Here is a 14,746-nt window from a genome sequence, read left to right on the forward strand (position 1 = left end):
CATGAGTCTGGTATTCCACCCACAAAAACAACCTCCTGCCATTTTTTCCCATGGAATTTTAGCTTTGCTAAATTTGGGATAATGAGAGTTCCTGCATGTATATCCTGTTTCGTCTGCAGCACCGTTTTCTGTGAGCCCCTATTGTCCTGCTCTTCTGCTCTGCATATGTAGGACAGAGCAGGTAGAAGCATGACAACAAAGTAAAAAAAATCTGTCCCAGGTTACATGACAAACTAACCTAGTGCTCTGTAGGACTCTAATTGCCCAGGGGCTGATCCTTGTTAGTACATGTTATGTGTGTCTCTCTCTGACCCTCTAAATGTCCAGCAAACCCAGTGAGAACCCAGAGCACCACTGAGATCATCAGTATCTCTGCCCGGTATCTGTCCAAGAACCCAACAAGCAGGTTTGTTCATCCATTCATCTGCTTTTTTGTTTTAAAGGCATTTGTAAATTGAGTGATTTTTAACCGAAATTGACAAATCTGTTTTCACGATACCTGAACAAACAGTGCAAATGTTAGTAGCTGTAGGCCCTGACCTGGGTCTGCTTTCTAATTATCTGACCTCTTCATACAGGAATGCCTTCACATTTCCCTCGAAGACTGGTGGAGAAGGAAAGGGCTCCAGCACGACAGCGTGGCCGCTGGTCTCAGTGGCACGGGGCCTCACTGAAGACAACCAACGGAAGGGCTTTGACAGCAAGGGGCCGGAAATGGTCTCCCGCTCCACCCCTCAGAGGAGGAGGACACAGGTCGTTGACCCCCGCCGGGTGGCCAGTCCCACTGCCAAATCTGCAGCCTCCCACCTGTCCACAGGCAGCCTGAAAAAGTCCCACTCGGCGCAGAACCTACCCACTGAGGGTGAGTCTCCCATCTCTGTCGCTTCTGAAGGACCTGGTTCTTAGTCAACACAGCACCGGGGAGACAGTTCAGGATGCATTTAGTTGTAAAGTTGCTAATAACTGCCGTACGGCCTATTTCCTCCTGGTCCTCTCAGCTGTGTTCTGTTCTATACACCCTGAATTTTCTTCAGTGTAGTGTAGTTTAAAAATAACTGTAGGAATCTGCTTGGGTGTGGGGATCATGTTTGCTTTCTCCTTTGGCCAGCTGACGACCTGCAGCCGTCCTCCCAACGTGCCAAAGAGCTGTTTCCTGACCCTCATCTGCTGCAGAATGATGAGAGAGACCTCCGCACCACACCCCACCATTCAGTACCCTCTGTGCCAACCTCCCCCCAGCCACGGGACGCTGCCACCCCATCTCCCAGGGTCCCCAAGGCCCGATCGTACATGAGCCCCACCACTAGCTCCATGGCAAAGATGTCCCGTTCTGTGTCCTTGGGTGACAGCCTAAATCTAGGAGAACTCGGTGAGGCCCCCTCAAGCCCACCCTCCAGCACTGAGCCGAGCTCCTCAAACTTCGCTAAGGGTGCCTCTCCGGACAAGAACAAGCCAGCCACTTTATCCACAGCTATGTCTCCAACAGCTGCTATCTCCCCCTCAGTCTCCACGGCTCCCCGAGCTCAAGTTATGCCTTCCCTCAGCTCCCCAGGCGCTCACTGTCCCAAAGGTCTTCAAAGCAAGCTTAGCTATGGCCTCCGACCCCACCTGACTCTGGAGATCCCCAAATCCCTTCCCGACAAGCCATCTGTAGCGGCGTTCTCCCCAACAAACAAGTCCTCCAAAGCCTCCAAGGATGGTCATACCCCCAGCACCCCAGCAATTGCGTTTACCGGCAAGACAGGCCCCCACCCACAGGTGCAGGCGCAGACCCCCTTGGGGAGCCCCCAGCTGGTCACCAGCCTCTCTGCCATCCAGCCCAAGGATGTCACAGAGAGGCTGGAAGCTGATAAGCACACCCTTGTGGAGCCACACCCCAATCTAAGCCACACTGAGCAGGTAAAGCCTACAGATGAGGAGGCAGGATCTCTCCTATTTGGGACCCCCATGGTGGAGCGATGCTCAGGACCAGCCCCCGTGAGCCCACTGGAGTCCCGCACCCCGGATCCAGGTTTGCCGCAGCGGCTCCCCCACTCCTTCATGCCCCCTCTGCTTGATTGCCTGGGCCTGCCTAAGAGCTGCTTCACCTCCTGGCCTACCTCCTCTGCCATGCAATCTTCACCCCGTCCGTCCATTAACCGCCGCCCCCTACTGGGTGAGGCACACCTCTTCTCTCGCTTCCATCCCTCCGACACATACCATCTGTCGCTTCTTTTTGCTTTTCTCTCCCTTCTGGCATGTCACTATCACTACTTTTCATGCACATTTCAATTAAAAGGATCCGTCATTGTTCATAACATGCTTATTGCTTTAACATTGACTATCTTTAGATCAAATATATTTCCTTAATATTGTTTTTATATTGTAAATACATGTAAAATCCCAGTGTAGTTTTTATGCTTGTAAAGTGTGAGCACATGGGGGAAGGGTGACGCTGAGGACACCTGGTGTGACATGATTACCTTCTTGTGCCCAGACCCCATCCTGAACATGGACACCTGTCGCCTGGTGGCCGGCGAGCTACAGAGGAGTGTGAGGGCAGCTGCTCAGCTCTTCAAGATGGTGAGTCCCCCTCCGACCACTTACTCCTTTAGCATGTTGACAGGCCAAGGTAACTTGAAGAAATCCAGATCTGAGAGACCAGCACTCTGAGATTCAGCCCCTAAAAATCTAAAGCACATTCTGGTTTTTTCGTGAGCTGCCTGCCTGTCTCTCTCTCTGGCTGTCTGCCTGCCTGACTGGCTGTCTGTCCCTCTCTCCTCCAGGTGAGCAGTGCCAAGATGGAGCCTGATCCGGAACAGCAGGCGATGGCTCAACTCCTGACTGAAGCTTTTGGGTCAGTGCGAGCAGAACTGGATTTGCTGCCGCCATGCCCACCTACGGAAGGCCCGGAGGGTGCTGGCACGAGCATGCTGGATAACCAGCCAAGCGGGCAAGGTGAGGAGAGGACCCTGGCTCTGCTGGAGCAGTACTCGGAGCTCCTGCTGAAGGCCGTGGAGAGGAGGCTGGACAGCAGGGTCTGACTACTCTCTCCAGCCCACTGTTCCCAGTTAAGTCCTGGACAGCCACTGGACCAGTCAAACCGCAACTCCACTAATCATTCCAGACAGGATCTTAAGCCATGGTACATGGACATCACTGCACCAATTGACTAACATTCAATTCAGTATTTTTTTTTTTAATGAACAGAAGTACTTTGTTTCTGTGATTACAATCTAGACACCATGTGTCTCAGTGTTCCCAGGCTGGGCAGGCCTGTCGCCATTGACCGAGTGGTGTGAATGAACAGTTTATTGCTGGGGTCCCCTAGCACAGTATAGGACAGCAGATGGATGCTGGGACATTTTGAGGATATCAACTTTGTCTATGGTGGCTGTCCTGCTAAAGAGCAACACTACTGACTGCCTGTCGCATACAGCTTCGCTCATGGTGGCACACGGATCTCATTAACTTCTACCACTTGAATGCCATATACTGTCGTGTTTTGAACCCCACTTCTCCAGTTTTTCGAAGATGACACTTACAAATCCAAAATCGATTAGTTACATCCAATTTACTGACTGAGTGGCATGTTTGTAGACTTGCTGCATCTTGTTACAACTTGACACCTGGGGAGGAATGGACTGACACAACTCCTTTTAGCTTTGAAGAGGAAGAACCGGAACGTTCTGTAGCGTGATGGAGCCTGGAACGGGGCTCATTATGAAGACACATCAGGCGGGATTGCAATCAGGATCTCCTGCGTTCTTAATCCATTGAAATGTGAATTATCTGTGATTGGCCAGCAGCAGAAGCTGGCTGGGTTACTAAGGCGAGACCTCAATGTCAGGGGCAATAAGTGTAATATGGGGAGGATTGCCCCACTGCAAGGTGGACATTGGCTTCTCTTCAGGTGAACATAGTTCACAGAGTAAATGTACCGTATTTTTAATGCTTATAGGAAGTGGGATTATGTATTTATTGAGGACAGACAGTGTGAGGAATTGTGCAATGTTTTTTGCAAAAAATTGTGGAGGTTCTTTTTTATACTGTACAATGTTTTAATATGGTTTATGCCGGAGCTATGGTCAGTGTCACCAGTGGGGCGAAAACGAAAAGTCAAAGGTCATTAGAGAGAAAAACCGCCAAACCTCTGAAAAAGCATTTGTCTGCTAGCCCACGTCATTTTATACTTTTTTATATTTAAAACCGATGATCGCAATTTAGACAGGGCTATCTCAAGGACAAAACGTGCCTTTGCTTTAAAGTTACCAGCAGTCAATTTTCTAAAGTCCATTTTTGCTTACCTGATGGATCCAAGAATTTATGGAAACGGTGAAGTGAAAATTGACATCAGAACAATTCTGATTTGTATGTTACCCATGGAATTTAGCATGTAAGTGAAGCAGGGCTTGATTGCGCTGTAAATCCCTGAGGTGACAGACTTTTAGCTGGTGGCACTGACATGAAACCACATTAGTGGGGTTCACACGTGATGGCAGAGTATCGACTGCTGCTGGAGATGTCAATGTGAAGCATTTGTTTAATCATTTATCGTAAAACTTCAAACCTTCTCTGGTCTAGGTAACAAATCGGAATCTGTCAATCAGTGTGTAGTTCTCACTGTCTCGGTTTCTTCACAGCTCGTTTGGCTGATGTTTTGATCTGGCATATTTCTTATGTTTTTGCTATGACAATGTAAAGCACTTATATTCTCAGACATAGGTTTAGCAGACTACCGTACCTCGGGGACCTTGCATACCGACAGGGTCTGGGTTTGCACTGCCCACTCCTCTACCTGACTGGCCAGTGCGTGGGTCTCGTCCTTGCTGCCATGGCAATGGCGGCATTGTGCCACCAGACTGGCACTGCCCAACACTCCTGTGCCTGTCTTGGCTGCTAAGACCCTAACAATGGCCTGCGCTGTTCAGCCGCTCCTGGCCAGCAAGCCCCTCCACCCTCACAGCCCTGTCGATTGTGACCATATTCAGTGGGCTGGCATCAGCACTCTGTAAGCTGTTTTTATACTCGGGCATTTTTTGGGGTTGTTCAACTCAACCTGAATACCCTGCACCACAGTCCCCATATCTGAGTGATGAGCTGAGTGAGAAATTTACCTACAGTGGATGTGACTGTCTCCCTGATAATAAGCTGCATAAGTGTAACTTTTAATTAAAAGGAATTTAAACTCTGTCCCTTTTATAAGGTGTGCCCAGAGATTTGCTGGCACTGTTATGTCTTATTGAGGATTTAAAGGTTTGCCTACTCCAGAATGCATGGATTAGATGCCCTACATTCTTCCAAAGTAATTAATGCACTCCCTTTGAATTAAGATTTTTATTATATTAGGTTTTTAAATAGCAAATTACTGGCTCAGCACTGACCTGACCATGTTTGTCCACAAGATGGCAGAATTTTAAATTACAGAACAAGAAAGACCAAATACACTGGGAGCCATACAGTGATGTTGGATTGTTTTACACTATAGTGATGTTAGCCTGTAGGATCTTCCTTAATACTTGGTGCATGGATGTATGCATGGGGGTTGGGGGGCGGGGGGTGGATGTCCCCAGAAAACTGCATGGTTGTACATTTGGGTCCTGTAATTTAGCCAAACGCCTGCATTTTGGCAGTCCCCCTCTGCTTTGATCTATGCTTTTTACTACGACATGTTTATCTCGATGACTTCATGCTCTTCAGGAGGAGATGCATTTTTTTTATTTAACAAGTCTCTAAAAACCTTTTTTTTTTTTTTGCACTGACTTCAGCTGATATGTTCTGAATGTTTTTACCCTCAGTGTTTCTATTGTGAACCCTTTGATTAAATTTTAAGATGAAGTTGAATAAAACCATATTTATTACACTTATTCACTGTGTTATATTAGTCATGCTTCCAGATGGAAAGTAGAAAGCTGAGTGATTCCCAGAGCTATTCTGTCTGGTGTGCTGGAATATCCCCGTAGGAATGCAGTCTTCGGCTGAAATCATCCAGGTGTGTGGCTGTCCACCTGCCAGCATGGCCCCTGGGGATGCTGTCATAGGGCCCCAGTCTCTGGTTGGGGATGTCGCCCCCTACTGCCTCCAAGTGGTCTTGCAGCTTGAGAGAGGGCCTCAAGCAGCTGGAAGTAGTTGTACTTGATGTCAAACTCCATGTCATACCAGAAATTCACTGAGGGATAAAATGAGAATGTCTGTTAACTGCTTAAATGAATGGCCTGTTATGTCCACTAGGCACCTCGACAGTAAATGTGCAATCAGCCAAACTGATTCTTAATTTTGCAGATAAACATAATCTACAACCCTGAAGGAAAATAAATGTCCTAAACCCAAAAGATGGAATGAAGAACTCTTATTTAAATATCAGATTTGGATGAAAGTTACATTTATAAAGTAACATGCCTCACTTATGTCTATAGTAACCAGAATGAGTTCATGGAAACGGTATCCTAATGTAACCCATTAAGCAGCATGTTCTGTAGGTGTGTGTACTGGCATGCTACCTGCGATGCAGCCGTGAGACTGCTGGACATGGTGGAACCACAGGGAGGGCAGGTACAGCATCTCCCCCGCCCTGACGGTGCAGTGCAGCGGCTGGGCAAAGCGGTACTCTGGGAAGCGCCCCAGGTCTGGCTTCAGGGGGTCCAGTGGGATCCAGGGCACCTTAGGGGTAGGAAAGGAGGGGGAGCAGCTTCATCTGATAACTCCAGCTAGTCGGTGAGAATTTGTCAGGAGAGGGAACCATGCGATGCAGGAGAGAGGAGCACCACAGACCAGAAACCTGGTGAGCAGCAAACTCCAGTGTGGCTGAACCAAAACGCTAATTTACAAGGACGACAGAGAAGTGTATTCCTACTCACCTAACCGACCATACTTTTCAGTCCTAACCGTGCCTTACATGGTTTTAATATATAAACAAATTTAAATATCAACCATTGACATGCTACATGAGATTCAATATATCAAAATCCACAGCTGACATCCAACACCAAATTCAACTGCGATCACCCTGTGTTTAAAGACCTAGTACTGATGATGCTTAGTAATTCTGACGTTTTAGTCCACTGCACCTCCCACTGCCATTTTAGAAAAATTTAACTCAGGTGTCTGAAATAGTTCTACATAGTTCTCTCCATAGTGGGTTAGAAACAAGGTGACTGTTTTGGACACTGCTGGTATCCTAGCAACCCTCGATGGGTGACATTTGCAAGTAGAAAAATACAGCAAAGACCGAAAGGTAATAAAGGGGATCTATTGAATATGGATGCGTGAGACAGACAGTTAAATTATTTCAAATATTATTTAGCATTTAAAACATCAACACGTCATTTAACATTGACTATAAAGGTGCTTACATTTATCTATAAAATTGACCTCTCATGCTAACATGAGTCAGTTAACGTCACATTCGTATTGCATTATGTTATACATGGAGCAGTACAGTGTCAATAGTCTGAGGCTTCTGTATACTGACCTTATCTGCATCTGTCACATCCACCACCTCGAAACTCCCATCTTCCTTCTGATGATATTTAGCAGGTTGGTAGAGCTCTTCAGAGAGAGATCATGCCAAGCAATGTGGTTCAGTGACATATGATGTCCACAAGGTGGCAGACTATTTATACAGGAGTTGAATATTAACATGTTACTCGTTTCAGATGAGCCTTAGAAGGAATTAGGCTGCAAACCTACAGGCATGGAGGAGGTAATGTACAGTAAACCCACTGACCGACTCGCTTCTCATTGGGTTATAGCAGAAATCCCACAGTGTGTAAACTCTCATTTCTCCCAGCACTAAGCCGCTATTTACAGGGACACACGGCTGGCTGAGATCATCTCCTGTGTGCTGCGGATCCCTTGCTGTACCGTATGGGATGAAGGGCCGATCCGAGGGAGGCAAGAGGATGAACTGCTTCTCTCCAGAGATCACGCAGTACAGGTTCTCATAGTGGTCCTTGTGCACTGGTGACAAGCACATGAAATTCACCATTCAGCCTTTCCTGCAGTGTGGTGAGGACTGCAGAAGGGCCGCCTACTTTTCTTTACATGTACAATGACAAGAGGAGAATCACAGGGGGTATCAAGACTAATCAGAAGTAATAAGGTGCCTGACGGTCCTCCTAAGGCAGTAAGTGAAGTGTGCCTTATATGACAAGAGAAACGTTATTGATCCCAGGGGAAATTCCACTGCATGAGTGAGGAAGACCATGTAATACTTACTTCACACACTTACTTGATGTGATCGCTTCTGCTTCTCCGAGCCAAAAATTCACAGCATCGGGCCTTTTGCCTAAAATAAGACATAATACATGGTATCTATCCTTCTATTCGCCAACTGCCATAACTGCGTACGCAGATCACCATTAAAACGAGTACTGAATGCAAGATGAATATTACCTATAGGAAGTGGCAGGAGAAATTAAGTTTTTAACTAAAAATTAGGGGGCATGACTAAAACCTAAATTCTCAATCACCAACAGGTTTAGTACCATCTTGGTTCGCACTGCGCTGAACCCGGCAGTGACTGGCAGTGCACAGGAATCCCATTCATCTGCTGTTTTGAAACCTGATTCATGCCAATGCTACTTTTAGATGCCTAACTTGTTTCAGTTTGGCACCAATGATCCTGGTCACTCACCCAGGGCTTCACTCATCCAGGGGATGTGGGGCTCCAGGTCCCCAGTCAGCTCTGGCAGCTCCTCTGTCAGGTTGGAGCACTGCTTCTGCACGTAGAACACGCCGCTGCCTCCTGGCTTCTCCTCCATCAGGTCCAGGACGGCTGAGAGCCTCATGTGCCGCTCCTCCGGCATGACGAAGCGGTCCTCGTGAACTGCGTCCGCATAGCCGTTGGGCGTGACTGCCACGCTGATCTCCTTTGAGCCCACGACTTCCCTGGGGGAGGGATGGCACCTGCTGTCAAGGCATTAATCCACTAAGCAGGTTTTCGTGCTTAGCTGGATAACTTGTTGGATTTAATGCAGACTGAGATAAATGGACTTTATCTTCATTCCCTTGCATTCAGCTCAGACTACCTTAAATCCGACAAGTTATCCAGCTAAGCAAAGAAATCCTGTGTCGTAGAACATCTCCCTAGTCAAAGCAAAATATGGCAAAAAGTATGTTATTTATATCAATATTTACAACATGTAAACAGCAGCAGAACTTCCCTTTAGCACATTCCATAATTGCTTATTCACTCACGTCGAAATGAGTCTGAAGCTAATCCCAGGACACACAAAGCATGTGGAACACGCAGAGTCACTGTATTACGTCAGGAAACGTCAAAACTCTGCAAGTAATACTTCAAAATTTATAAAACAAAAAAAAAAGATGGAATTTTCCCAAAATAACATATAGCAGGATAGAACTTATCTACCAACAGTGTCTGTCAAATAAGATGGTAGTGTTGCTGCGAGTTGTCAACAGACATAAAGCAGAGCTAGCAAATGCAATGTGATTACTGCATATCCCAGTGACGATGCTGAAACAATATAACGTGCAGCCCTACTCACATATGCATTTACATTCTATTGACAATTTAGTGACTCTGACCCACTTAAATCTTATGCCTCGGCATCCAGAATACTGCCAGCTGCAGCAGACCCAAGAAATATAATTATACTGAAGTGCTATATTCAGCTGCAAGATAAAACTGGTATTTCAAAAATATATATGCAGAACCATCTGATATGGAGTAGTAATGTTAGTATTAAAATAGCAGGACAGCTTGGAGAAGCATTAAGATATGCTTACTAAGTGACATATGTAATGATCTGTCTGTGTATGTATACTTCATACATGCATGTGTTAATTGCTTATTGCTGACATACCATAGTGATACAGTAACATGGTCTAGTGTGCATTACCTGAGGTAAGAAAAATCCCACTTTTGAAGGGCAGGCCAGTGGTTGAAGGCGTTGCGGATGATACAGGGTTTGTTTGGACTAATCCATTCCCGATAAAAATCCAGCGGGGGAATCGGTTGTTCCAAGTACGGCACTTCATCGCTGATATAAAGCTCTGAAGATACAAAGCAGAGCTCTCAACACTAAAAACCCACACGTGGTATTTAAGAAACAATCATGTGCGTACCTATGTGTTTCACCTGACAGGACATGGATTCCAGCCCCGTTATACTTATCTTAGTTCCTACGTTCAATGATTTTGTACTTAGAGTAGGTATAATCTATTAAATAACCTTACAACAATAAGATACACTAAGTATAATTAAACGAAGTAGCAATATGTCATTCAAGTTATAGACAGCTAAAGTTGTATGAAATGTGTAATCGTATGTAACTGAATGCACACCAAACGTAACAATAATATAAATTTAGAAGTCTGCTTACCACGAGCCTCCTTTACAAAATTTCTTAGAAGTTCCTTTACCACACTAATCGCCATGACATCTAATGGATTTTAGGTTTGTAATATGATGCATTACACGTATACATTTCTTACTGTACCCTACTGTACCAAAAGTTCACAGATATTCCCACAACGACATGTGAGGTCCTCTGCAAAAGAAGCGGAATATGCTAGACTAAATAGAACTGACCTGCGGTCAGTTTTACTGTTTCAAATTGTGAATTTCGTATTCGAAATTTGCGGATGGATGCTGATCCAAAATCAGTCATTACTATCGGGCTGAAAAAAGCAGAGCATGAACTTTAAAATCTGCCTCTTCAAGTATGACTGACCGCCCCCTTCTGGCTGGAGGCTACAACTTCTAAATAATAATGCAGGGGGCATCACTTTTAAAAGTGATATAAATAATTAAACAAGATGACAGAAAGAATAACTGAATTCCTCAGAATAGTTAAATTTGAGACTATTATTATGTGTTACGAGAGTTTGACGATTTTAGCTAGATTGGCTCTACGATAATTGCGCTTAGGGGGTGGGACGGCAAGTCGCACATGGTACTAATTATAAAGTTATTTTCCTGCCAATAACAACTATGGCAAACTCTTTTAATTTGTTATTGATAATGCGGACACGGCTTTAGCAAATAACAATACTATCGAAACATGACCCCTAAACGCCAGTAACAATGTATTTTTAGAATCATTTGGAATAGCATTTATCATATGCTCCAAAATTTCGAGATGGATGACGAATCTGCTTTGGAGAGTTATTTTGATCAGTCCATTGCTGGTGTAAGTATTTTTGTGATCGTTCAATTAAACTTAATCGTTGAGTATGTAGACTTTTGTTTTCAATGTTTGTTAAATGTATTTTCACGATTTAAAAAATATATTTACATACATTTTTGAATTCGCTTTATGTCTATAATAATGACCTGCCAGGAACATGTCGTTGTCGGGGGCCTTTTACGTCTACATTATAAAAAGAGATATTCTGTACTGCGCAGATGTGATCAGCCTACTCCTCATACGGAGTAAAATTTACACTGAGACAGTCCTATTGCCCCAGATTGCTGTCTCCTGTCACCTAACATTTGTACATCGTCGTTGCAGTTGCATTGATAGCTATGTGTTGTAAAGCTGAGATTCGTATTTCCAGGCTTTTATTATACATATTATCCAAATGTGATGCGTTAAATTAATTTACAGGTCCACGTTATGTATGGTCAAACATTTTTTGATGGAATTATTTATTGAATTTATGATCTTTCCAGACTTCATCTGACTACTTGGGTTTTGAGGGGGACATTGGCCTGCAGTCCACCCCTCTGCTCCAGGACTCGGCCTTCCTGTCCTCAGTGAGTGGCCAGAACAAAGATTCCTCTGATGACTTGGACCTGAGTTTCCTTCCAGATGAACTCGGTGCTCCAGAGGACCCACAAGCAGGCAACGGCGCCGATGATACACAAGACTCTGGCGTTTCTGAGGCCTACACACCTGGAGAACCAGATGCTTTCAACAAAGACAAGGCCCTATCGGGAAACTCCCCGTTTTGCCCCCTTCCCATGACACCTATGACACCTATGACCCCTATGACCCCTGTATCTGAGAGTTCAGGAATAGTTCCGCAACTGCAGTGAGTTCTTTAAAACTTTCAAGCTACTCTCCTTCAGGCTAATAAGTGATCTTGAGGGTGAATCTTTTCCATGTTCCATAACTGGTCTGTTTAGGTTATTATCATTTGTAAATCATAATTTCCTTGCTCATGTGCAGGAACATAGTGTCCACAGTGAATCTGGCCTGTCCTCTGGATCTGAAATCTATCGCCCTTCAAGCTCGCAATGCCGAGTACAATCCAAAGGTAGACGATCCTGGTAGCTTTTGAATTTTGGGGCACCACCTGGACACTGGTTAGGTTCCCAGTAGTCTTGTGGGAGAACCCATGAACAATACATACTGTACATTATTACATTATGTTGCTCTGAATATGACAGGCTCCTAATGTATGGAGAAAGAAGTTCACAACTGAAGCACTTAAAGGTACAGCAATTTAAAGTGGTACAAACATTGAGTTTATAATTTATATTGCCTTGAAGCACACATGTGAAGAATGAGTGCTCAATTTCATGTTAATGTGACGATACAATTAATGCGTATAAATGTTTTAGACTTTACATGACCATCTAAATAATGGATATGATACACTCAGTACACAAAGTCAGGCCCAAAACATTTTCACATGAAGTAATCATTGTCGTCCTCATGGTGTTGCAGATATAGTTGAAGTAGCTTTTATCCTATGAATAAGGTAGCTTATAAAGGACAGTTTTCAATGTTTGAATGCTTAAGATTGCCTCCTCTGTCAGACAGCCTGCAAACTAAACGACAGTGTGACAGCTACCTGTTTTTCAATGTATCCAGCGCTTCGCTGCTGTTATCATGAGAATCCGGGAGCCCAGGACAACAGCACTCATCTTCAGCTCAGGAAAGATGGTTTGTACAGGCGCCAAGAGGTGAGGCATCGACAGATATGGAGAGTAGCAGTTTATATCACTTTCCATCGTCAGATTACTGCATATTCTATTGATGATGCTAGACAGCTGAGTTGAATAGTTCAGGTCTAGAAAGTTTAAAAAATCTAGACCAAGACTTTTTTTTCCCAACCGACTAGTTGAGTATAAATAGCCACAGAGTTTTCACCTGGTTGGTTAAAACAAAATCTTGGTCTGGATTTTTACTTTGGACCTGAAATATCCACTTCTGCTGATGAGAAGGATCAGACAATGAGAAGACAAACAGGCTTGTATTCTCCTAAATTGGTTCAACTGCTGGGTTCTGTAGTGATGCCCTCTCCACTTGAGTCCATAAACAAAAAAGAAGCAGGAGGCTGAAAATATACAGGTTTGAATTTGAGATGAAGCTAAATGGATATTCCAGATTAGGTCAAAAAAAGTCTGACCTGGAGAATGAGATGTGCCGGCCTGTTGGTGTGTTTCTGGCTGACCCCATCAGCGAGGAGCAATCCCGACTGGCTGCCCGCAAATATGCCCGTGTTGTGCAGAAGCTGGGCTTCCCTGCTAAGTTCTTAGACTTCAAGATTCAGAACATGGTGGGGAGCTGCGATGTCTGCTTCCCTATTCGCCTTGAGGGCTTAGTCCTGACCCATCAGCAGTTTAGCAGGTAAGGTCGACTTTCGAGTCTCACTGATAAACCTGTGATCCTTACAGTTCATCTGGAATGGCTTTAGATAATGATTTAATCAGGAGTTTTGAGAATACAGTAAAAATCAAATATTTGTTTTTGTCAAATGGGATCTGCAGTGTCTTGATTGCATGGAGAGAAACATGTTTCCGAAGCCGTACTATTGGCCAAAGGTCCAGATGCTAAACTTTCTGAACTGTCAACAAAGCCAGTAAATGCCTCGTTAGCTACCCTCTGTAATGGCTCCTTCAATTTCATTGAAAAATGTTAACATGTATGATCACAGGTGCAAATAGAAACCCTTTAAATGGTTCATTTATTAAGTGTGAAAGACATTGTCGTTGGAAATTAAATCCAGGGTTTGAATTAATGTATTTTCCTGTTAGGAGCCAATTCTAGTAAGACCCACGGCAGAAATGGTCTCCTCCAGTGCAGACTGGTGTGGTGGCAGACAGAGGTTACTTGTCTTATGTGGCCCATGCATTCCTGTCGCCAGTTATGAACCCGAGCTGTTTCCCGGCCTGATATATCGCATGGTGAAACCCCGCATTGTCCTACTCATTTTCGTATCAGGCAAAGTGGTGCTAACAGGTAAGCTTATAAACCCGGCGGTAACAAAACAGACCTGTGATAAATTCTGTGTTAACATAATGTAATCTAAATGTAATATTATGCAAGTAGGATATATTCATAATGGACAAAATGCACCTATGTAGACCTACTCCATGATTAATTTATATTCATTTGCATTTTGTGTTTCATTGCAGGGGCTAAAGAACGTTCTGAAATCTACGAAGCGTTTGAAAATATCTACCCAATATTGAAGGGATTCAGAAAACAGTAGTCTAAGATTCAGCACACTGGCTGGAAGATGTACACGGCGGGTAAAATTATTACAAATCATTCGAGTGAAAGTATTTATACTATAATTTATTCACAATGCATTGTCTCAAAGTCTCTTATACATTATATACATCTTTGGTGTAAACGCAATGTTTTAATGGTTTCATCGGTATATCAGATTAACACACAAGCTGTTTTCCGAAATGTCTTCGGCAAACCCAAAAACTGTAGATTACAAGAATTGAAATTTCATACAACACAATCGCTGCGCCATGGTGCGTTTAATGTTTGTTCTAAATAAATCAGTTATCTAGAAGTTTTTGGTTGCACTTCTTAGAGAATACAAATGCCTGGATTTC

General features: G+C 44.2%; 3 protein-coding genes across 5 annotated transcripts in view; 2 read left to right on the forward strand and 1 right to left on the reverse strand.

Annotated features, from left to right (window-relative positions):
• Positions 1 to 5,846, forward strand: part of mapkbp1 (mitogen-activated protein kinase binding protein 1) — a 42,955-nt gene extending 37,109 nt beyond the window's left edge. For 2 of the 3 annotated variants that reach the window (XM_048973985.1, XM_048973986.1), the window contains 5 exons: positions 328 to 406; positions 579 to 862; positions 1,109 to 2,155; positions 2,477 to 2,562; positions 2,766 to 5,846. In XM_048973985.1, coding sequence (XP_048829942.1) covers positions 328 to 406; positions 579 to 862; positions 1,109 to 2,155; positions 2,477 to 2,562; positions 2,766 to 3,023 — 1,754 coding nt within the window. In that variant the 3' untranslated portion in view covers positions 3,024 to 5,846. The remainder of the gene's footprint in view (positions 1 to 327; positions 407 to 578; positions 863 to 1,108; positions 2,156 to 2,476; positions 2,563 to 2,765) is intronic. The other variant, XM_048973987.1, reaches the window with a different exon arrangement.
• jmjd7 (jumonji domain containing 7) lies at positions 5,302 to 10,605 on the reverse strand. Its single transcript, XM_048973990.1, has 8 exons — positions 10,326 to 10,605; positions 9,843 to 9,996; positions 8,615 to 8,868; positions 8,210 to 8,266; positions 7,843 to 7,938; positions 7,451 to 7,527; positions 6,480 to 6,639; positions 5,302 to 6,148 (listed from the first exon to the last, which is right to left on the reverse strand). The coding sequence occupies exons 1-8, from the start codon at positions 10,378 to 10,380 to the stop codon at positions 6,015 to 6,017; spliced, it is 987 nt and encodes a 328-aa protein (XP_048829947.1). The 5' UTR covers positions 10,381 to 10,605; the 3' UTR covers positions 5,302 to 6,014.
• Positions 10,606 to 10,690: 85 nt separating this feature from the next.
• On the forward strand, positions 10,691 to 14,667 carry tbpl2 (TATA box binding protein like 2). Its single transcript, XM_048973991.1, has 7 exons — positions 10,691 to 11,135; positions 11,618 to 11,979; positions 12,117 to 12,204; positions 12,765 to 12,856; positions 13,356 to 13,523; positions 14,041 to 14,135; positions 14,312 to 14,667. The coding sequence occupies exons 1-7, from the start codon at positions 11,067 to 11,069 to the stop codon at positions 14,386 to 14,388; spliced, it is 951 nt and encodes a 316-aa protein (XP_048829948.1). The 5' UTR covers positions 10,691 to 11,066; the 3' UTR covers positions 14,389 to 14,667.
• Positions 14,668 to 14,746: the final 79 nt, after the last annotated feature.

This window comes from Brienomyrus brachyistius, chromosome 14 (assembly GCF_023856365.1).
Source record: "Brienomyrus brachyistius isolate T26 chromosome 14, BBRACH_0.4, whole genome shotgun sequence".
Classification (NCBI taxonomy): domain Eukaryota; kingdom Metazoa; phylum Chordata; class Actinopteri; order Osteoglossiformes; family Mormyridae; genus Brienomyrus; species Brienomyrus brachyistius.

Excerpts from the sequence above, each read along its gene's own strand:
- jmjd7 (XM_048973990.1), bottom strand. The coding sequence starts at position 10,380 with ATGGCGATTAGTGTGGTAAAGGAACTTCTAAGAAATTTTGTAAAGGAG. Across the intron at positions 8,869-9,842 it reads TGGGATTTTTCTTACCTCAG|GGAAGTCGTGGGCTCAAAGG; the intron begins GTAATGCACACT and ends TCCCTCCCCCAG. Across the intron at positions 6,640-7,450 it reads ATGTGACAGATGCAGATAAG|GTGCCCTGGATCCCACTGGA; the intron begins GTCAGTATACAG and ends CCTACCCCTAAG.
- tbpl2 (XM_048973991.1), top strand. The coding sequence starts at position 11,067 with ATGCTCCAAAATTTCGAGATGGATGACGAATCTGCTTTGGAGAGTTAT. Across the intron at positions 11,136-11,617 it reads TTGATCAGTCCATTGCTGGT|ACTTCATCTGACTACTTGGG; the intron begins GTAAGTATTTTT and ends TGATCTTTCCAG. Across the intron at positions 14,136-14,311 it reads AGGCAAAGTGGTGCTAACAG|GGGCTAAAGAACGTTCTGAA; the intron begins GTAAGCTTATAA and ends GTTTCATTGCAG.